Source organism: Bos indicus, chromosome 7 (genome assembly GCF_029378745.1).
Source record: "Bos indicus isolate NIAB-ARS_2022 breed Sahiwal x Tharparkar chromosome 7, NIAB-ARS_B.indTharparkar_mat_pri_1.0, whole genome shotgun sequence".
Classification (NCBI taxonomy): domain Eukaryota; kingdom Metazoa; phylum Chordata; class Mammalia; order Artiodactyla; family Bovidae; genus Bos; species Bos indicus.
The window spans coordinates 4,250,741-4,271,039 of record NC_091766.1 but is presented as its reverse complement, the minus strand read 5'-3'; the positions used below and the strand labels follow the sequence as shown (position 1 = coordinate 4,271,039).

Genomic DNA, 20,299 nt, shown 5'->3' with positions numbered 1-20,299 from the left:
TGTGTCCAAAGCCCCCAAAGGTCACCTCTTGAGGACATCGTCTCTTCTGCCACTGACAGCCTTCATTCCAGCCCCCGGGGATTCTTGTACACTTGTGCCCCTCCCTTCCCCCTACCTAGGAGTCCTCCCACCACCTTTCAAGGTAGAGTTAAGGAATCAGTGTGGGCCCTGCAGGAGCCTGGCTGGGTTCCATACAGCCACTAGCCTGACCTGGCCTTCAAGCACACAGGTGAAAATGGAAGAGAGAGGGGTCAAGAGGACCCCCATCCCTCTTCTTTTCCCTTACTGCCTGTCCCAACCCCTAGTCTTCCAGCACATCCAATTCACTCCACCTTCAGACATTCCCAGAATCCAGTCAAGTCTCTGCATCTGTACAGCCTTACTGAACCCTTGGCCACCCTTGTGCCTCCTCCTCACCCCACACAGAGGCCAGAGGAAACCTACCTGCTCCTCCGCTGCTCACAGCCTTCCATGGCTCCCATCACCAAGAGTAAAAGCCCACCTTCTCACTGTGACTCACAACCCACCCTCACGGCCTCCTCTCTTCACCTTGCTCCTTCCATTCCAGCTGCACTGGCCTCATGGCTGGAGGTAGCTCTCCAACAGCAAGCAGTTCTGCCCCAGGGTCCTCGCACTGGCTGTTTCCTCAGGTATTGGCAAGGCTCTTCCTTCCCCTTCAGGCTTTACCTACGTCAGCTGGTCCTTGCACCTCCCGGATCCCCCTGCCCCATCAGCCTTCTTATTGGCACATGTCACCATCTGTCCTGCTCTGCCTCCTACTATTTTTTAATGTGCTCTCCGTGTGGGCAAGGATTCTGTCCATTAAAGATACCCAATTCCATAGCCAGCCTGGCAAGCTGAGGGGAGCTAAGGGGTCCCAGGCTGCTGGACATGCCTCTGTAAGTCCAGCTGGGTAGCCCTGCACCTCCCCAACCAGCCATCTCTGCCCCCACCCCTCCAGGCACTATCTGGTCACTATGGCACCCATCAGTAAGGGGAGAGCTGCCCCCCCACACCAGCCCCAGCCCAGCCTCAAGTTTCATTTTGGCACGGCCCAGGTAGGAGGCTGCCAACGGGTGGGTGCAGAGCAGAAACAAAAGGTGGCTCCTGGTACTGGCAGCTGGGAACCAGAGCTCCCAGGCACTGAGGGCTCTGAGGGGGGCTGCTGAAGTCCCAAGAAAGGGACCTGTACCTTGCACTTCCTGAAAGGGCAGGCCTCCTCTTCCCCAGGGAGCTTACCCCAGCCCTCACCCTCATACACACCCCTGCCCCGGAAGGCTTCTGCCACCTCAATCCCCTGCTGACCTAGCGGGGAGGGGCTGGGGGTCCCTTGCTCTCTGTCCTGTCTCGGCAGTCAAAGGCCACCTCTGAGACAGATGAGGTCAGGTTCAGGGAAGCCAAGTATCGTCTTTCTTTCCCTCCCCAGGCAAGGGCCCAGAGACAAAGCTCCATCGGGCTTGTTGACTCTAGTAAGGCCCCAGGATCTTTGCACAGGCTGTTCTTTCTGCCCAGGAGGCTTGATCTCCCAGAACCTGGGCTGACTGATCCTTCTTGTTCAGGCGGACACAGCTCAACGGTGACCTCATCCCAGAGACCCCGGCCACTCCCCCTCCCTCTGTTGTCCAGCTTCTACTTATCAACGGGTGCTCACTAGGCAGTCACCTTTCTGGGCAAGGAGCTCAGTGCTTCGGCCACAGCGGTGCTTTGGCACCCACGCCCCCATCATGGCGGGCCTGTCCTGACTCACCACACGGCAGCAAGGAGCAGGGGCCGGTGCGGTAGGGCAATGTTTCCTCCTATGAGGACCCGGCACGCCCCCTCCCCACTCAACTGAGCTGAGACCCGAGTACTTCCGGCACCCTCACCACCTCCAGACCCCCCAGGGGTGCTGCGTTTAAATCCTGGTACCCCTTGTGATGGCTGTGACCTCCCTGTGCCTCAGTTTCCCTGGATGCCAACTGGGCGTGGGGGTAGCTGTTTGGTCAGCAGGGGTCCCTCCCATCTGCCCCTTCAAAGTGGCTGGAGCAAACACAAATTGGGTGGGGATTCCTGGAATGGAGACATTTATTGAAAAACGGCAGGCTGGGATGGGCTTCCAGCCTGTACTTCTAGCCAAAGGGCAAGTGCCCAGCAGAGAGGGCAGCAGAGCCCTGGCCTCGCATTCCCACGGCTCCTCCGGAAGTGCATCTGGGGCAGGCCTCAGGCGCTGGGGGCATACTGCAGCACCAGCCGGTCAAAGTCGTTCTCCTTTGATGCGAGTTGGGGGTGCAGGAGTGGGGGGGGGGGGGCGCAGAGAGACAGAGAAACGGGAGAATCTGTGAGCCAGGCCCCGAGTCCCCACCTTGCCTAGTAGAGCCTGCGGGATCTGGGGTGCAGAGCTGGGCCACCCCAACGGCTCACCTTGGCCCGGTACTCCTTGATGAAGGGGTGCGACCTGTGGGCGTCCTTCAGCTGGGACAGGTAGCGGTTTGTCACCTGTGGGAGGAGGCAAGGTTAGCTAAACGTGGGGACCCACGTTGGCTCTGACCTGGAAAGCAGAATGGGATGAAGCAAGGGCCACCCAGCCAGACCCAGGCAAGAGCCCCGATTTACCCTCCGTTTTTCCATCACCCCACACCCCGGAATCGTGCTGAACTAGAGGGGACCCTGGGGGGCGGGGCCGGGAGCCTGTACTTGCACATGATTGAAGGGATGCACCAGGTTCAGGGATGGGGGCTGGGTGGGGACCCAGGCCCGGGGAGAGGCAGGGGGCCAGACGGAGTGGACGGCAGGTCAGGGGGATGGGGCTGGGAAAGGAGGTGAGTTTGTTCTGGGCACACTGTATGGAGACACCCCAGAGGCCTGGGGATGGGAACTGGGGCCAAGACAGAACTTCGCGCCCAGCCCTGACATACGGGGCTGTGGGCGTCTATGCAGCTCTGCTTCTTCCAAACTGGTAGTCTGGGGGTGTCTCTGTGCTGAGTGGGGGCGCTGTCCTATCTGTCCCACACCACCCCAGCCCTGAGGCTGCCAGGGGCCCTTCCACAGGCACTGGGGACAGACCCCCATGAAGCCCTGGGGTGGGGGGCCCCTGGCCGCCTGGGCCTGGCACCTAATGGGCAGTGCCCCGCATCCTCCCCCTGCACCCTCAGATGAGACAGGCTCACTGGGATGGCTCCCCTGGGCCCCATTTCTCTGTCCTGTTGCCTGCTCCTGACTGTGAGATGACACAGGCTGGCTCCCACCGTGGGAGCCCCGAGCCTCAGCTCACGTGTCCACAGGACTCTCTGAGCTCTGGGCAGGGTGGGGGCCCTGGGGGAGTGACTGTACCACCAACTTCCCAGGGTCAATGGCAGCCGCATCCACTCATGGGGAGCAGGTTCCTTTCCCAACCCCAGGCTAGCCTTGAAGTTCAGACTCCGTGACCTCGAGCTCCCTGTGGAGCCGGGGCCTCACTGGAGACCCCTGCCCACCACAGGCTGGCATTGCGAGGGCCAGAAAACCCTGCTGCACCTGCTGGGGGCGGGGAGGGGCCTACCTCAGGAGGCTTGCCCAGGTGTTGGGACAGGACAACGAGGTTTATCAGCGTCTCAGGGTGGCCGCTGTCCTGACAACAAAGGGGATGGGCAGGGTCAGCTTCTCCAGGCCAGTGGATTGGCCCACTCACAGGGGTGGGCCAGCTCAGACAGGGCTGGGGCTATAAGACGCAGTGTGCCCCGTGACTGGATGCTTGGCCAGGTGGAGACCTCGGAGCCTTCCGTTTCCCCACACCAGCTGCTTTCCTCAGGGGCTTGGTGCTTCCTTAACAGGTCAGACTGACATGAAGACTCCGCTTGCTGCAGTTTCCGAGGGGCCTATTTATTTATCACAAATCTTAAGGTGACAGAGTCTAGGCCAAGGCAGCCTCAGCGTATCACAGCCCAGCGAGCTGGTCTTCCTGCTGCAGCTGTGAGGCCTGAGAACATGGGGTAGGGCCCGCCCACTCCCCAGGGGACTTGACAGGAAACTGCAGGAAATTACCAGAACCTCCAAGCAGCTGACCTCCCCTCACCCGCCCACACTGGGCGCTGAAGCCCGGGGAATCCTGGGAATGGGCTCGGCTGCTGCCTTGGCCAGGAACCCCAGCCCAAAGGCCCTGATGGGGGGCGAGACATGGCGGCGACATGCCAGTCGGGGTGTCACAGGCTCAAGGGGCCGCATGGACCCTGGGCACCGGCATGGGTCACAGCTCCACACACGCAGCCTGATGACCCCACCACGCCCTTGGCCTGTCCCCGCGCGGCCAACAGCCTGCCGTGACAGCCCGGCCCCTCGCAGAGGTGAAGAGGGAGGGGCTGCCCAGTGGCGTCAGTTTCTCGTTGTATCAGAAACTGCCTCAGCTGTCGGTCGGGAGAAGGCAGGCCACTGCAGCGGCCCCCAGCCTCCGCGGGCGGCACGCTCAGGCCCTCCGCTCGGTGAGCACGGGCACAGGCGACACGTCTGTGTGCGCTCTACTCGCTCCTCAGCAGCCAACGGCAGGGGTCTCTCTCAAGCACAGATCCAGGTCAGGGGTCATCACCCTGAAACGCCCCAGGCCAGGTAGGGGCGGCATCAGTGAGGAGGAGACGGGGCGTGTTTGCTTAGCTCAGGCCTGGGCTGACTGGATCCTCCCATTTTCAAAAGAAGTCAGAATGAGGACTGTGGTTCACAATCCCGACTTTTAGCTGCGTCAGCATGAGAATCCCCACCTGGCCAGCAGGCAGGCCGTAGGGTCCCTGCCGCACCTGTTTCTGGGGTGGGGCTGGGCCTGCCCTTACCTTGTCCAGTGCCTCCTGCAGTACGCCCTCAGCAGCCTCCCAGCGGCCCTGCGCCATGTGGCAGGCTGCCTGCCCATTGAGCAGCAGCAGGGTCGGCGAACACTTGTCGGCCATCTCCTGGAAGATGTAGTAGGCGTCCTGGAGCTTCTCACCTCCCTGCGGGGACAGTTGGGACACCACCGCCTTGTCACCCTGCTACCCTGCCCTGCCCCGGCCTGCTCCCTCCTGGAGGATCTCAGGGCAGGCACCCTGGGGACACCGACACCTTCCGCACAGAAGCCCTTGAGCAGCCTGTACTGCGAAGGGGCCGAGGCGTTGTGCAGACCCCTCAAACCCGGCTCCCTCGAGCCCTCAGTTTACAGACTTGAAAGGCTCAGCTTCAAGGAGGAATCAACGCACTGGCAGCTGGGCCAAGGTCTGGGCTGGGACACAGGGCCCACCGGCCTCTGCTCCATGGTCGGTCCTGAGCCCGCCCACCCGCATTCTGAATAGCAGGTTCTGTCTGCCTGGTAGAGACACAGTGTCACACTGGCAGGGGAGCCTGACACGAAGATGCACTTGTGAACAAATGCAAGGCTACAGAGAGGACTGTTGGGGTGTGTCCCCTGCACTGAATGGATCCTATGGGGTGAGGCCTCAGCCGTGCAAAACAACATGCAGATACACGCAGACAAGGAGCACACTTTAAAAAGCCTGGACAAGAGCGTGAACTCAGAGAAAGGAAGTCAAAAGCCCAAGACCGAAACAGGGCTGCTGCCAGGAGAGGGGTGCCCGGGCATGTGGGGGTAGGGGGCTGGGCTCGAGGAGGGACTTGGGCCCCAGCTTTGTGCCAGGAGCTGGAGAGCAAGCTGAGCAGCAGCCAAGCCTGGGGCCAGGCCCCAGAGTGTGAGTGCGTGCAGGGAGAGCATGCCGAGTCCGGTTTGGAGCCCCCCAGTCGGTTCACCCTGGGTCTGGCCAAGCTATTGGCCTATAGGAAGCCAGAAGGGGTCAAGGCTGAGTGATGGGGAAAACGTGCTGGGCTCTTTCGGGTGACCGGCCCCCAAGAAAGCACGAGGCCTGGGGTGTCCATGAAGCCCAGCAGCAGCCTCGTGCTCCGGCCCAGGCTGGGCAGGGGCTCACCGCAGCCAGGCTGACCCAGGCGGTGGCCAGCTGGGTGAGCGTAGCGTCCTCGTCCTGGTCCTGCATCTTCTTCAGCTCCTTCCTGGGGGCGGAGGAGAGGTGCCCAGTGGCTGTGGGGCCAGGCTACTGTCCCCCACCCCTGCCCGAGTTCCTTGCTCATGAGGCCTTAGCACCCCGCTGCGGCCGCACACACCCGAAGCCTGCTCCCACCCTGTAGGCCAGGCCCTGCTGCCGGCCTCACAGAAGGAAGCTGAGGCACCGGCAGCGATATCCCTTGTCCCAGGCAGCACCACGCAGGGATGGGTAGGTAAGCAGTGGTGCCGTCACCCCTGTGGACCAGAACGCACTACATGGAGAAACATTCGCATTGCTGATGATCTGAGCCAGGGGGCGTGCTCGAGGTGGTCCCCACTGAAGACAGAGGACCAGTTTCTGGAGAATTCAGGGTCCAAGCACAGCCTGGCCTTGGCTAAGATACCCTCCCTTCCCACCCCCAGGCACAGGCCATTACCCAGCAGCCCCCGGTGGGGTCGGGCTTACCGGGCAAGGTCCAGGCGGTCAAGCTTCAGCAGGATCTGCACTGTCATGGCCATGCTGCAGGAAAGGTATGTGGTCCGTGAACCCTCACCCCACCGTACCCTCCCACTGGGAGCTCACTCTGTGTAAGCACCACCTTCCCGAAACTTCCTGTTAGTGCTCGGGCCACCAGTCCCACTTTGCAGAGGGGAAAACTGAAGCTGACCATCAGCCCGGTAGAATCAAACTCTGTGGGCACTGCTCGCCGTAACCAGCGCCCCATCGCTTCCCAGGCCGTGCCTCCGTCGAGCAGGATCAGGCCTAGAGCTCCACGGGGTCCCCAGGCCTGCGGCCCGCTCCCTGCCCATCCCATGGCCAGCCACCAGGTTTGCACCCGCTTCTTTCCCAGATGGAAGAGCTGCAGGTAAGCAAGTGCTCCTTGCCTTCAGCATCCACACCCACCAGCCCCTCTTAGACCTAGACAGCTGGGACCGGCGATCACTAATGTGGCCTCTTGTTCCAGAGCCTTCCCGCCAGAATGACCCAGTGCCCAGAAGAGCCTGGGGAGGGGCATGAGGAACATTCGTGGGTCCACTGCCACCGCAGCCATGTACCGGGCCGACTGCAAACCCCCTTCTGGGTTGAGGTGGGGTATAAATGGGTGAGAAGGAAGACTAACCAAGGCAAGGCAGCAACTAGAGGGCTCGTGGAGCCCTGGCCAGAGCAAGGATCACACCACAGCCCAGAGCCGCCTCCTGGGGTGGGGGTGGAGCCAGCTCAGGCTGCACAGGGCTTCAGGGCCCAGGCCTGTAGTGCCCAAGGCCCGGCCTCAGTGGAGGGTGGTGAGGGCCCAAGGAAGAGGTGGACAGGCCAGGGCCCTGGACAGAGGAGCACAAGGCTTCATGGAGGGAGGGCGGGCACAGAGGCCTCAGGCAGAGACAAAGGTGCTTTCAGCTCTGCTGCTGCGAACAGAGGCTTTTCAGCGGAGGCTGCCGTGTCCTCAGAGCAGCAGCCCAGCCGTGCGGAAGAGAGTGTCTCTGGGACTGGGAACAAGAGCTGGAGCTGGAACGAGAGGCCTGCACCCCACCCCAGGCCCACTTTCCAAGCAGCCCCCCTCGCCGTTCCTATGACAACGGCTGATGAGGCTCTGAGCTGCCTCTCAGGCAGCACCCCCCAAACCCCCATGTAGGATGGCCACTCACCACTCCAGGCTGTCCCCCTGGTGAAGGGTGCGCAGGGCTGCATCTGGGTTCTGGTCGTAGAAATAGATGGAGGCAGCCATGAGCAGGAAGGTGGTGTTGGTCACATCCACGCTCCGGCTCATCTCCCGGTCCAGCTCGGCCACGATCGCATCCCTGTGAGACACAGCTGCTCATGGCCCAAGGCAGGGGCAGGAGGTGGCCGCACCCCCAGGGGGAACAGGCCCAGAGACGGCAAGTCAGGCCCCTGCGGGCACAGAGCAGCAGTAGGCAGGATGGGCCCAGCTGTCTGCACCAAGAGCCCCTCTGGGTGCCAGTCCCCACCTCATCAGGCACTTCTCAGCCTTCACACACACGGGGAAACCGAGGCCAGAAGTGGGGTCAGGTGCGCCAGGCCCCGTGGGGAGATGCAGTGCAGGAAGGGTCATGCCTGGCCCTGCCCGCAGATGACCACCCAGGCCCCGCGCTACCCCGGCATCAGTGCTCAAGGGCTGAGGTGTCCACACCACCCCAGTGCAGAGGGGTGGGCTGGCTTTGCTGGGGGCACCTCCCACGGCAGGGACATGAGGCTACACAGGTGCACTCCATCTTCATGACGCCGCCAACTTCCCCAGGAGGCTGGTGGTCTCAGCAGAGGGTCCAGGTCTACCTCGGTCAGCACTGGGCCTGGGTCCTGAGGGCGGCTGTGTGGGAGGACGCCCCGCGGCCAAGGTGGCTGTCCCTGGCTCCCCAGCCTGACTGCTTCCGACAGGTGGGTGGTGTGCTGGCGCCAGGCCAGAGTCCGGGCTGGCCTGAGGACCAGCTGGGCGCACCCACACGTCACATTACACCAGAAATGAAGTGCTTAACTGAACTGAGGAGTTGGGATTCTTGTTTCAAAGGGCTGCTGAGCAATTAATGAGAGAAGGGCCCTGTGTCACTACTGGAAAATGTTGTGGCTCGGGACTGATGTCGTCTCAGCAAACGCCTACATCTCACGTGGGTTCCTGGGGGGTGGTGACCAAATGTTTGTGTACCCCAGGGCCCCTGGAGGCCAGGGACATGTCTTCAGCCTCTCCGCGCCCACCAGAGAGGGGCCTGACGGACAAGTGACTTCACAGCTGAGTGTGCTGCCCACTGCGCGTGCGGCAGGACTGTGCAGGGATCCCACGGGGCTGGCATGAGCTGCCCCAAGGCCACCTCACAAAGCTTCCTGCCTGCTTCCCCGCGCAGGCGGTGAACACGCAGCCTGCACTTGTCCTCCTAACATCGGTGTTGTAGGCTGTTACTGGGACGTGCTGTGGTCACCCCGTGGGCTCTGGTGCCTTCTCCACCACCTGCTCCCAGGCAGTCTGCACTGTCAGGACGGGCGCACTGTGAGCACCAGCTCCACGCCCTGGGCTTCCTGTCGGTTCTTTTCTGTAATGCTTGTAGCAGTCCCGGAGCTCCTTCCCCTTCCCAAAGGGCTCATCACCCAGGCTAGTGAGGTGCAGAGAGGGCGCCTGTCTTAACTGTCCGGGGGTCATCACAAAGCACCAGGTGCCAGGAAGCAGTGGAACAACAGGATGTATTCGCTCACAATTCTAGAAGCCAGCAGTCTGCAATCAAGGTGTTGTCAGGGGACTTCCCTGTGGTCTAGTGGCTAAAACTCTATGCCCCCAACGCAGGGGGCCCTGGTTCAATCCCTGATCAGGGAGCTAGATCCCAAGTACCACAGCTAAGATGTCACATGCCGCAACTAAAGATGCTGCAGTGAAGATCAAAGATTCTGCATGTGGCAACTGAGACTCAGTGCAGTCAAATAGTTTGTTTTTTTTAAGGTGTTGGCAGGACTTGGTTTCTTCTGCAAGGCTCCAAGGGACAGCGTGTCCGGGACCGCCCCGCCAGCTCTCGGAGCTGTGGCAGTCCTTGGCTTGTGTCTTCTTTTGTCCAGATCTCTGCCTGTGTCTTTAGGTGGCCTCCGCGTCTGTGTCTTCTCTCCCTCTCTTCTGAAGACACCCGTCACTAGGTTTAGGGCCCACCTTACATCCAAGATGAGCTCAAGGTCCTTAACCACTTACATCTGCAGAGACCCCGTTTCTAACGAGGTCAGGTTCACAGCTTTTGGGGGTCCCGGTGTCAGACTTTATTTTCCTGGGTTCCAAAATCACTGCAGATGGTGACTGCAGCCATGAAATTAAAAGACGCTTACTCCTTGGAAGGAAAGTTATGACCAACCTAGATAGCATATTCAAAAGCAGAGACGTTACTTTGCCAACAAAGGTTCGTCTAGTCAAGGCTATGGTTTTTCCTGTGGTCATGTATGGATGTGAGAGTTGGACTGTGAAGAAGGCTGAGCGTCGAAGAATTGATGCTTTTGAACTGTGGTGTTGGAGAACATTCTTGAGAGTCCCTTGGACTGCAAGGAGATCCAACCAGTCCATTCTGAAGGAGATCAGCCCTGGGATTTCTTTGGAAGGAATGATGCTAAAGCTGAAACTCCAGTACTTTGGCCACCTCATGCAAAGAGTTGACTCATTGGAAAAGACTCTGGTGCTGGGAGGGATTGGGGGCAAGAGGACAAGGGGACGACAGAGGATGAGATGGCTGGATGGCATCACCGACTCGATGGACTGAGTCTGAGTGAACTCCGGGAGTTGGTGATGGATAGGGAGGCCTGGCGTGCTGCGATTCATGGGGTCGCAGAGTTGGACACGACTGAGCGACTGATCTGATCTGATCTGATTCAGCTGCCACCGCTTAAGCCTCTTTGAAGAAACCCCTCAGGTCTCTTTGTGGACCAAGGAGCCAGATCAAAGTAGGCTGCGCACAGGGTGCTGCCCTCCATGAGGAGCAGAGTGGGGGTCACAGGAGATATCCACACTTGGGACCCACAGAGGGCTGCAGCAGCCCATGAGGGAAGCTAGTATCGACGAGGTCATGACCTCATCCTGGTCTAACAAGCTCCACGGGGCAGAGTTCAGGAGAGGACCTCCCTGAGATCCCCCAAAGCATCACAGTGCTGTGAGAGAAGGCCCCGGCGCTGAGACGGGCAGCTGGAGTTGGCTCACAGAGCAGAGCGTCTCCGTGTCATGGGCTGTGCTGCCCCAGCCTTCTAGCCCAGCCACCCTCTGGGGGGTGTTTCACCTCTGAAATCCCAGGGGGCTTGTGAGCAGTCCATTTCTGGGTGTGGGGGGAACCGAGATGCAGGGGGACCACAGGGCCTGCTGGGTCAGGCTGGTGCTCCGCGCACAGGTGAGGCAGGGCCACACAGCTCCCAGCCAGAGGCTGAGCTCACAGGCACCTGGGTGAGCATCCCAGCCCAGACCTGCCTGAGCAGGAGCCACCCGAAGCCAGCATGGCCGGACTGTGAGCGGTCTCAGACCCCACACCGGGCAGCAGAGAACAGGCGGGCCTGGTCCTGGAAGACCCAGCGCTTCCGGATCCCTACAGCCCTGACCCTCGCCTCTGCCGGCCACCGCCTGAGGGAGTCTGATGACTGCTGATCAGCGGCACGAGGTGGACATGCAGCTCAGAGTGAGGACATAGCGTCCACCCTCCCACCCGTCTGCAGAGATGAATGACAGGCGGTGCAGCCGCCAGCGCCTCCCCGCAAGGCAGGCGAGCAGCAACGGAAGGTGGGAGGGTCCCCGCGTGTGTCCCGGGGAAGCTCTCTGAGCAACAAGGCTCCTGCAGCCCCTAGGCAGCTGTGCAGTCCCCACCTCTGGTCCCCCACCCCCACAGAGACCTCCTTGAAGCAGGGCCCCTCACTGCCCCCGCTGTGCGGGTGAGGGGAGCCAAGGCTCAGCAAGGCGAGGGGACACAGCAGGGATGCCGACCAGACAGCCCCTGCCCACCCAGGCCCGCCCACGGTGCCCCAGCCTCACCGCCGGCTGTCGCTGGCCAGGTACTCAGCAAACATGCGCACGGCCTGCAGCTCCGGGGCGGAGGAGGGCTTGATCTCGTCCAGCACCACGCCGTACTTCCTCTGCGGGCAGGACACGGACGCTGTCAGCCCCGCCCGCCCTCCCGGTGCGGTTTGTGTCCCAGACCCCGTGGAACACACAAGGGCTGCTTGGTGCCAGCAGCGCCCTGCTGAAGCCCCAGTACCTACCGCTCCCAGGGACGCCCCTTGGCCCTCGGGAGCCAGGCTGCCCGCTGCTCCAGCTGCAGACCCTGGCCAGTCACTGTGCAGCACCGCGTGGTGAAGGGGAGGGGGTCACCAGGATCAGGGAATCTGGGCACGTGCTTTGCCCCGCCCACAGACACCCAGCAGGGAGGTCACTGCCAAGGGAAACCGCAATCAGGGACCCATTTTCCTGTTGCTTTCCAGGCAGTTTCAGTGTGTTCATTGCCTTCTACATGTCTTCACCTTTAGTTTTTAAAAATTTATTAAAAAAGAATTTTTTGGCCTTGCCACGCGGTATGTAGGGCCTTAGTTCTCCGACCAGGGATCAAACCTGTGACCCCTGCATGGAAGCCACAGAGCCGTAACCACTGGGCCACCGGGGGAGTCCCTACATATGTTTATCTTTTAAAGACACACACGTATATGTGAACATATCCAAGGAGACTCTGGAGTGCACTGGGCACCCTACTCTGATGGGGGCACACATACCCTGGAGGTGGGAGGTAGCGGGGAGGAGCACCTGGGCCACAGGGGGAAGTCCCCTCAGGTTCTAGAATGCTCCGCAGAGGGAAAGAGGCAAACAGACCTGGGAAGCCACCTGAGGCCTGACGTGAGGCCATGTGCCCCCCACAATGGCAGCCCAGGCCTGCCCCCTCCCCGCTGCTCTAAGGGCACGAGGCTGGCAGCCACACCCGTGCTGTGGGCCTGGGGTGGGAACCCGGTGGGCACAGCTCAATCCTCTGCAGAGTCCGGGTTGTTTTTACAACAGGGGGATGAACTCTCACTGTATCATGTCCCAGGGGAATGCTGCTTTTTAAGACCCAGGTAAAGAACCTGCCTGCCAATGGAGGAGACGCCAAGAGATGTGGGTTCCATCTCTGGGTGGGAAGATCCCTTGGAGTAGGAAATGGCTTCCCCCTCTAGTACTCTTGCCTGGAAAATCCCATGGACAGACGAGCCTGGCGGACTACAGTCCACAGGGTCACAAAGAGTTGGACATGACTGAGCACAACATGTAATGATGCTTTTAAAAATTTAACTGTAGCGTCTAAACTGCTAGCTCTAGTTAATAAGAGTATCAATACCAGTGCATCAGTTGTAACAAAAGTGCCCCACGAACCCAAACTGTTAATGAGAGAAAATGCCTGTGGGATGGGGCTAGGGATTTGGAATTCTTTTTATCATCTGCTCGGTTATTTTGTAAACCCAGAACCATACTGAACAAGTAAAATCTACTGATTGAGTGGGAAAAAAAAAAAAAGCAAAGCAAGAAACCCCAACGCCGGTCTCCTGAGCTGGTGCTGCAGGGCCTCAGTGACCTGCACCGACTTGGGGCGGCCACACGGGCTGCGTGGCTCCCGCCCCCTCCGACACTGCTCCTGACTCTCCTGTCCCAGGGCCCCGGCAGTCATGGTCAAGGGCCCACGCTCACCTGGGCCAGGTATGCTCTGTACAGGAAGACATCCCGCTCCACATCTCTCTCCGGGCTGGATGGCTGCAGAAGCAAAGGCAGGTCAGGACTCATGGGGGCCGTGCAGCCAGCAGGCCCGCAGAGGCCAGCCGCGGGCAGCCTTCCCAGGAGCCTGGACCCTAGTCCCCGCCCTGGCTCTCTGCCGCCTTAGGACCTTCGGCCGCAGGAGAGCAGCCGCCACGGACGGCACGCAGCATGCTGGGCACCCCATTCTGTCCTCCCCAGGACATCCCCCTGGGAAAGGAGGCTCGACTGTCACCCCCATCTGGCTGGGTGAGAGACAGGGACACAACAGTGCTGAAACGGCCCCAGCCATACAGAAGGGGCCAGGGCAGAAGCCACGTTTCTGATCACGGGACACGGCTGCTCATGCCGATGGGGAAGGACCCCGACGTGCAGCAGACCAAAATGGAAGCAGCTCAACAGTCCGGGTGGTCTGAGGACGCCTGCAGTGGGGTTGGGGGTGGGCATGCACTGATGCCTAAGTCTGTACAAGCCCAGAAAGCAGGCTTGGGAAGACTCCTATCTGGAGATGGATGGCTGATGCTGGAGAAGGGATGGGACCTGGTGCGGGACGTGCAAAGCAGACTTTACGGTCTGCAGCGGATCCTTCCATGCTGCTTTGGTTTCAAAATGCTCTTTAAATGTGACAAACAGGAGAGACGAAGATTCGCCTCACTCAGAGGACCTTTCTGGGAGAGCTCAGCTTGGCTGCCCCAGCACAGCAATGCTGGGGTCTAGCCAGGCGGGGGGAGTCCTTGGGGACTGCCGTGTCCGTGGGGACGAGGTCCACAGGCCATGTTCAGTCAGCCCAGTCACCGCACAGAACCCAGCAGCAGCTGTAAGGCGCTCATGCAGAGTTCACTGCAGGACCCTGAAGAGGGCCCCCGTGCGGCTGTGGGCACGCGAGGGCCCCTCCTTGGGCGAACAGCCTTGGACCATGCCCTGGAGTGCTGGCCGACTTCCTGGAGGCCCCACGGTGCCTGGGGCGGGCAGGCACAGAGCAACTCAGCCCAGAGGGCGTGGGGGTGCTGGGACAGGCCACGCGGGGGCCGGGAGAGGAAAGTGACCGGGCAAGCGGGCCTGGCCACCTTGGAGCCGCCACTCCAAACCACGGGGCCTGGGGACCCACAGAGAGAACGGCCTGCCAAGCTGCCCGAGCTGGGGGACAATGGCCTGGAGCCCCACCAGTGGGCGCGTGCCAGGACTACCCTCCCCCAATGCTGAGAACCAGACTCCAAGTGCCCAGGCCTTCTTCCCAGCCTGAGGGTGTGAGGGAGGTGGACGTGTCCTCCTCTCAGGCCACCGGAGACTGCTAACAAGAAGCCTGGCTCCTGGCCCCAGCTGGACTCCAGCCAGCTTCGCCACGGGGTCTCGGTAGCTTGCTCCAGCCACAGTGGCCAGCCGGGATCTGGCCAGGACTTGGAACACAGTGTCTCCTAAAGAAGTGACTCTCAAAAGACCCTGAGCTGGACACTGGGGAGGACAACCCAGCTGGGGTCCCCACACCACTTGCAGTATAAAAAAAGAGAGAGAGAGAGACAAGGGGCTTCTCTGGGGGCTCAGTGGTAAAGAATCCGCCCACCAATGCAGGAGACACGGGTCCAATCCCTGATCTGGGAATAGCCCACATGCTGCAAGGTCACCAAGCCTGTGCGCCACAGCTACTGAAGCCCCAACTCTACAGCCCGTGCTCTACCCGAGAAGCCGCTGCAGTGAGGCCCACACTCTGAGTACCCCCGTTCACCGCAACTAGAGAAAGCCTGCGTGCAGCAGCGAAGACCCAGGGCAGCCAAAAGTAAAATAAGTAAGATTATCTTCTTCAAAACAAGAGAGAGACAAATGCTGGCTCTTGGTATCTGTGAAGCACTGACACAGTGAGATGCCCTGTGAGGGACCAGACGCCACCCTGAGCCTCAGCTGCCCTCTGCGTCAAACAGCACACCACCGACCCTGCGGGATGGCCGAGGGGGGGTCACTGAGACCCCACATGCAGACCTCAGGACTTTCCCAAGCAGCCAAAGAGAAGAGCTTCTGGGAGGCATAAGAACGAAGACAGTTGTACAGACCAGGGAACCCCAGGAACCATGAAGCATGCCACCAGGGGAGTGCCCTGGTGCCTAGTCCTGACGGCTCATCAGCACCAGCTGGGAGCTCAAAGATCCCAAAAGCCAGGAGGCTCACGTCCACCAGTGACATCCAACCACAGGGAGGGGGGCCTCAAACTGCCTGCAAACGGCTCAGAGGTGCAGCCAGCGCTGAGAGCCAGGGGAACTGTCCAGGGAGGCCAGGGGTGGGGTTGGGCAAGGGGACCACATCCCATCCTCTGACTGGCCATCAGTGTCACCTGACCACACTAGACCGTCACCTCCTGGAGGCTTTCTTAGCTGCTGCATCCTTAACACCTGTGCGGTGCCTGCCATCTTGTGGGCACTCGAGAAACGGCCAAGTAGGGAAACAGACATCACAACGGTGCCAGCACCGCAACACACCAGGGGCTCCGCCTGGGGCCACCTCTGGGGGTGCCTGTCTGAAGTTGCTATAACCAACCACCACCTAGGGTGGGGTTCAGAACAACAGAAACTCATTCTCTTGTGGTTCTGGAGGCCAGAGGTCCGAGATCAAGGTGTCAGCAGAGCTGTGCTCCTTCCACAAGCCGAGAGGATCCGCCTTTGCCTTATCCAGCTGCTGGCGGCTCTGGGTCATCCTTGGCTGGCGGCTGTGTCACCCCAACCTCCGCCTCCACTTTTTCTGTCTGCCTCAAGCCTCTCTCTGCCTTTCTCTTAGAAGGACACCAGTCACTGGATTTAGTTGCTGTTTAGGTGCTAAGCCGTGTCCGACTCTTTGTGACCCCATGGACTGTAGCACGCCAGGCTTCCCTATCCTTCACTATCTTATGATTTTGCTCAAACTCATGTCCGTTGAGTTGATGATGCCATCCAACCATTTCATCCTCTGTCATCCCCTTCTCCTTTTGCACTCAATCTTTCCCCAGCATCAGGGTCTTTTCCAGTGAGTTGGCTCTTCACATCAGGTGGCCAAAGTACTGGAGTTTCAGCTTCAGCATCAGTCCTTCCAATGAATATTCAGGGTTGATTTCCTTTAGGATTGACTGGTTTGATTTCCTTGCAATCCAAGGGACTCTCAAGAGTCTTCTCCAACACCCCAATTTGAAAGCATCAATTCTTCAGTACTCAGCTTTCTTTATGGTCCCACTCTCACAGCCATACATGACTACTGGAAAAACCATACCTCTGACTACAGGGGCATTTGTTGGCAAAGTGATATCTCTGCTTTTAACATGCTGTCTAGGTTTGTCTAGGGCCGATCCTAAATCCTGGCTGATCCCATCCAGAGATCCTTCACTGGATTACAGCTCCATGTGTGTTTGCTCAGAAGTGTGTGACTCTTTGTGACCCCATAGATGTAGCCCGCCAGAATCTTCTGTCCACAGAATTTCCCAGGCAAGAATACTGGAGTGGGTTGCCATTTCCTCTTCCAGGGGATCTTCCTGACCCAGGGACTGAACCCCACCTCCTGCGTCTCCTGCATCAGCAGGCGGATTCTTTGCCATGCACCACCTGGCAGTGTGCAAAGACCCTTTTCCAAATAAGTCACAGTCACAGGTTCCGAGTGGACGCATCTCATCAGGGACACCATTTAAGCCAATACAGGCTGCCGAAGAGGGTTTAGGTGGCCTGTGGACCAGAATTAACGCACGTCAAAGGGCTCAGCAGGGAAAGGACTCCCATGCTTCTGGCCATGTCAGGGAGGGTCTCTTGGTTTGGTGCCAGTGCATCTTTACCATGTTGCAGAGAGGGCACCCAGGCCCCAGCTCAGAGGCTGCGCCACAGCCTTGCCTCCAACAACAGTGGTCTGCCAGCCGACCTGGTTCCCTTGCTTTCCACAGCTCTCTGCATACAGCAGCTCGCGCTGCTTCCTTCAGGAGGGAGGCAAAATCTGCATATTATGACCCAGGAAGACTCGAAGAACACACTGCTGTAACATAAACAGAACAGACACACAACAGAAGGCAGAAGGTGGGTCGCCGAGTGTGACGCGGAACCTCACGGGGCCCTGCTGAGATGAAAGTCACGGCTCCCGTCCGACAGGAGGGGAGAGCAAGGCTCAGAGGGGTGCTGTGACAGCCCTGGCTGCAGGGAGAACACAGAAGAGCGAGAACCTGACGCAGCCAGGCCTGTCTAAACCTTCCTGTGGTCTGCTTTACCCAGCAGGGAGGCACGTTAACAACTGTGACGCTGATGGCAGTAAGGCCCCGAGAGATGTCCACGAGCCCTCGGGACAGCTTTCCTTACGTCACAAAAGGGACGTCACAGGTGTGATTAAGATTATGGCCCTGAACATGGGGAGACCATGCTGGGTTATCTGGGAGGGTCCAGTCTAATACAGAACCCCTTAAAAACAGAGGACTTTTAGACAAAAGGAATGAAGGGGAAGAGGAAACTTGCAAGATTCCAAGAACCCCCATGCCTGGATCTTTTTTCTTTTTTAATTTATTTGGCTGCACCAGATGTTAGTTGCGGCACAGGAGATCTTCATTGCAGCATGTGGGATCCAGTTCCCTGACCAGGGATTGAACCCGGGCCCCTTGCATTGGGAGCATAGTGTCTTCACCACTGGAACACCAGAAAAGTCCCTCCATGGCTGATTCTGAGATGGAAGGGTGATGTGGGAAGTTGAGGGCTGGAGAGAAGCATCTAGAAGCCTCCAGGAGCTAAGGGTGGCCCCTGGCCAAGAAGCAGCAACTTCAATGAGTAAGGAAAGTGATTCTTCCCCACAATGTCCAGAAAGAACACAGCCGGGCCGATACCTTGATTTTAGCTTAGTGAGAGCAGGGTTGGACTTCTGACATACAGAAGCTACAAGATAGTAAACTTGCGTTACCTTGAGCTGTCCTTAGTCACATTGACAACGGAAAACTAATACAATCATGCAAACGTGGTTTCAACGAATCCGAACCTCTTACTGAAGTCTGAGGTTTTACCCTCCATACCACAGATGACACTCAGGGACATGGGGCTCACTGCCAAAGGCCAAAAGGGAAAGCAAGCCTTCTCCACTTCAGAATCCAAACTCCTCCAACCCCTCGGCTGCCTCCGTGAAGACGTCTGCCACTCCCTTGCATGGTGCTCCTATGGCCTCCCAGACCTTCGGAAAAAACTCCAAACCCTTGCTGTGCGCACCCCCCCAGGCCCTCCCTCTCACTCTGCTCACTTCATCCTTCATCTCCCCAACTGCGCTCGCCCCACTTCTGCAACCCCAGCCTCTTAGGCCTTGACTACACAGAGCTCACCCCTGCCTCAGTACCTTTGGGACTCTCACCTATGGAGTGAGAGCCTTCTCAAGGTTTGGTCACAGGGTTAGATGACAGTCACAGAAGCTTGGTCTGATTTGACCACTCCCACATGAAGCAGCCACCACCGCCCCGCCCCCAATATCTGATCAGCACTTTCCGTCTCCTATGCCTGCAGGGCTCAAGTTGTAATTACGTAGTCACTCGATTCTTTACTTGTTTACTCTCTTCAGAACACTAGACCGTGAGGGCAGGCAAAGACCCTGTCACATTCACGGCTCTTAAAAACCCTCGGGATTTCCTGGTGGTCCAGTGGTTGGGAAGGAGTCTGCCTGCCAGTGATGAGTCAAGGAAGATTCCACATGCTTTGGAGGAACGGAACCCATGTGCCACAACCACTGGGCCAGCACTCTAGAGCCTGCAAGCTCTGACTACTGAAGCCCTTAAACCTAGAACCTGTGCTCTGCAGCAAGAGAAGCCACCGCAGTGAGAAGCTCATGTGATGAGTAGTCCCTGTGCTCTGCAACTAGAGAGGAGCCTGAGCAGCAATGAAGACCCCACACAGCCAAAAATAAATATACAAAAAAAAAGTTTTTTTTAAAGTCTCCAATAGCTCACTCTCAAAGTGACAGGCAGTACCATCCATCTCCTTCCCAAAAGGTGCTGCTAGCAGTCCCGGCTGCCCCCTCTCCTGTCACCCACTCACTGCCTGGGTCTTTCCAGCTGCAGTTTCTAGCTCTCAGTCAGGCTCACTCCCACCATTCTCCATCACACCACTTCCTGACACCTTTTAAATAACTTACTTTTATTTATTTGTATTTGTATTTGGCGAGGCATTCAGAACTTCCCCAACCAGGGATGGAACCATGCCTCCTGTAGTGGAAATGCCAAGGCTTAACCGCTGGACCACCAGGGATGCCCCTGATACTTTACTTACTTTCTTATTGTTTATCTGCCTCCCTTGGGAACTGAGGTTTCCAAGAAAGATGGGAGTTTTATCTATTTTGTCACAGCTTTGAGCCTAGCACAGATACACAGCCTGGCCCATACAGATGATCAGTGAGGAAGGAATGAATGAGCAAGTCTGGGGAGAAATAAACTGGCTAGTGGGGCAGGGTAACAGGCGAGAAGTCATTTCTCTCTTGAGCCTCCTTGTTCTCTCTCCTGTAAGATGAGGATAAATAACAGTCTCTACTTTAGGGGTATTGAGGGCATGGCGGAAACAAATGAGAACTATTATTGTTGTTACTATTATTACTACCGCAGAGTAGTATTATATTTGTTACTATTACTATAGAAGCATGAACCTCTCTCTTACTCGAACGCCTACTAAGGTGCAGACTGAGCGGTCAAAGAATTATCACGAAATGGTACTGCTTTGAGTTTTGTCAAGGGACAAAGACAATTCCTCACCGCGCTCTGAAGAGATGTAGGGGGTGAAAAGGCGCAAGGAGAAAAGGTAGGGTTTTTTAAATCAGAACCCGACCCGCGGCCACCAGGAAGCGTCTTTCGTCTCCGCCCCCAGCGTCTCCCAGCCCCGGAGCCGCCGCACCTTCACCCGCTGCGCCTCGTTGATGCACTGCTGGTAGCTGCCAATGTAGAAGGCGTTCTTCACGTCGAACAGCTCGTCCACCTCCCCGGAGCCGCCAGAAGCCGGACCAGGAGCCGGAGGAGCCATATCGCTGCCCTCTCACCCGCTCCCCTTCCTGAAAGACACGTCGGCCGGAAGGAGGCAGCCACCTACGGCCACGCCGGAAAATGTAGTTTACTGGCTCTTCCCTGGAGATGAGCCAATAGAAGACTCTTAAAGCGGACTAG

General features: G+C 58.6%; 1 protein-coding gene across 2 annotated transcripts; it reads right to left on the bottom strand.

The window, feature by feature from the left end:
• Positions 1–2,040: 2,040 nt before the first annotated feature.
• On the bottom strand, positions 2,041–20,215 carry COPE (COPI coat complex subunit epsilon). Of its 2 annotated transcripts, XM_019963802.2 has the most exons (10): positions 20,034–20,213; positions 13,129–13,191; positions 11,455–11,555; positions 7,613–7,765; positions 6,435–6,488; positions 5,895–5,976; positions 4,776–4,931; positions 3,518–3,586; positions 2,401–2,475; positions 2,041–2,247 (listed from the first exon to the last, which is right to left on the bottom strand). In XM_019963802.2, the coding sequence occupies exons 1-10, from the start codon at positions 20,157–20,159 to the stop codon at positions 2,200–2,202; spliced, it is 927 nt and encodes a 308-aa protein (XP_019819361.1). In that variant the 5' UTR covers positions 20,160–20,213; the 3' UTR covers positions 2,041–2,199. The 2 variants fall into 2 exon arrangements, with proteins under 2 accessions (XP_019819361.1, XP_070648576.1); XM_070792475.1 differs by lacking the exon at positions 3,518–3,586 and having other exon boundaries at positions 20,034–20,215.
• Between the last annotated feature and the right edge of the window lie 84 nt (positions 20,216–20,299).

Coding starts and splice junctions, on each gene's coding strand:
- COPE (XM_019963802.2), bottom strand. CDS start 20,159: ATGGCTCCTCCGGCTCCTGGTCCGGCTTCTGGCGGCTCCGGGGAGGTG. Junction 5,977..6,434: donor GACCGCCTGGACCTTGCCCG/GTAAGCCCGACC, acceptor CTCCGCCCCCAG/GAAGGAGCTGAAGAAGATGC. Junction 2,248..2,400: donor TCAAGGAGTACCGGGCCAAG/GTGAGCCGTTGG, acceptor CTCGCATCAAAG/GAGAACGACTTTGACCGGCT.